Below are 1,505 nucleotides of genomic sequence, written 5' to 3'. Positions count from 1 at the left end.
ATATATATATATATTATAGAAACAAAATAAAACAAAATAAAAAAACAATAGTTTATTCACATAAAAATTTCAATGGATGCTGTATGTTAATTGGTTTGAGCTGCCTTAATTGCAGAACATAAAAAAATAAAAAGGGAGAGAAATTCCAATACAGTGCTGTCTTAAACTTAAAATAGTGGGACAGGAGTAGAATTTTTTTATTTTGCTGTGATGTTCAAATTCTGATATCTACTAAGCTTTTTTGAATTGGCTGGCCTTCCCTCTCTTTACCTTCTGTAGGTGCATGTTCTTTGTCAGTTGCTCTTCCAGCATGTTCTGCAGCTTTTTATTCATCTCACGCAGGTTCTCGTCTCCAGGTTTTACCAAGTCCCTCAGCACAGAACTCAAACCTCCACGTTCACCCTGAACACCATGGGCCACCGCACCTCCTCCGGATACATCTGAGAGAGAGGAAAAAGGTGCAATTTTAGAGATGGCAAACATTCTATCACTCCGACTTGTGCTTTTTAACCATGTTTTCTCCAGTAATGCTTCAACATCCATGAATAAAGATGATCTCTATCAGGGGGCCATTAGTGTCTGCTGAGTGAATACAGAGTGCTTGCGTTTGGAGGAAAGCATTTCGAACTGCTCTCGCCTCACACGCCACAACATTGATGAGCACCTCGAGTGCAATCATCCGCAGGTTTGACGAAAAGCCGTGCACGTCTTAAAGCTGGCAAATAAACAACGCTGCACATTCACGAGAGCCGCCGAGAATGAATTCTAGCTTTCAGGAAATTCAAACCCCGGTTAAGGTAGAGAGAATGACAGTAAGGATGGAGTCAAATTAAAGGCAGCACAACAAAGTCTGTCGACAGGGTTCATGACAGTAACACGCAACCACGGAAGTGACCGTAAGCAGGGGACATCGGTGTGGGGTTGTAACTGGACAAGGTTGTGTGTTAAAAAATGAAAGATGTTGCTTAATTGATGATTAATGGAGGCAAGAGAGCAGAAGTGCTGAGATACTGGGTTGCCTGCTTAAAGCCAGGCTACTAAGATGTTGTCAGGTTCCTAGTGAACTGTCAGATAGTTTAGTGGAGTTTTTCCTCTGAGGGAGGACAGGGAATCGAGCTGGCCAGCCTCTGCGTGTCAAGGGCAAAAGCAGTAAGTTCGATCGGGATGCTTCTTTCTCAGTTTTCACTTCATCTGTGTGAGTGGAGACATTCAAGGTCAGCTCAGCAGTGTGTCCCTAAACGGTGCTGTCAAATAACCTCTTACACCTGTGGTCTGATGATGGAGCACATGGGAAATGTGCCACTTCCTGCGGGTGTTTAAATGCAGTTGAGGAGGCAAATACATGTTTTATTATGTAAAAAAAGACATTGGGCTATAGTCAGTGTTACTAAATGAACACATCTTTGTTTCAAAGATGAATTACAAATAAATAAATAAATAACTGAAAAACTGAAAATAAAATACATTTTATGACTCCAAAACTAACATAAAATAAAAATGTAATG

At 40.8% G+C, this 1,505-nt stretch overlaps 1 protein-coding gene across 4 annotated transcripts in view; it reads right to left on the bottom strand.

The window, feature by feature from the left end:
• LOC107734529 (GRIP1-associated protein 1-like) overlaps positions 1–1,505 on the bottom strand; it is a 46,975-nt gene that overhangs the window by 4,049 nt on the left and 41,421 nt on the right. For 2 of the 4 annotated variants that reach the window (XM_016546508.1, XM_016546507.1), the window contains exon 27: positions 271–440. In XM_016546508.1, coding sequence (XP_016401994.1) covers positions 271–440 — 170 coding nt within the window. Of the gene's footprint in view, positions 1–84; positions 441–1,505 lie in introns of those variants that run through there. The other 2 variants (XM_016546505.1, XM_016546509.1) reach the window with 1 other exon arrangement.

Source organism: Sinocyclocheilus rhinocerous, unplaced genomic scaffold, assembly GCF_001515625.1.
Source record: "Sinocyclocheilus rhinocerous isolate Xijiao unplaced genomic scaffold, SAMN03320098_v1.1 scaffold99, whole genome shotgun sequence".
NCBI lineage: Eukaryota > Metazoa > Chordata > Actinopteri > Cypriniformes > Cyprinidae > Sinocyclocheilus > Sinocyclocheilus rhinocerous.
The sequence above is the reverse complement of the archived record's forward strand: the minus strand, read 5'-3'. Positions and strand labels throughout refer to the sequence as shown.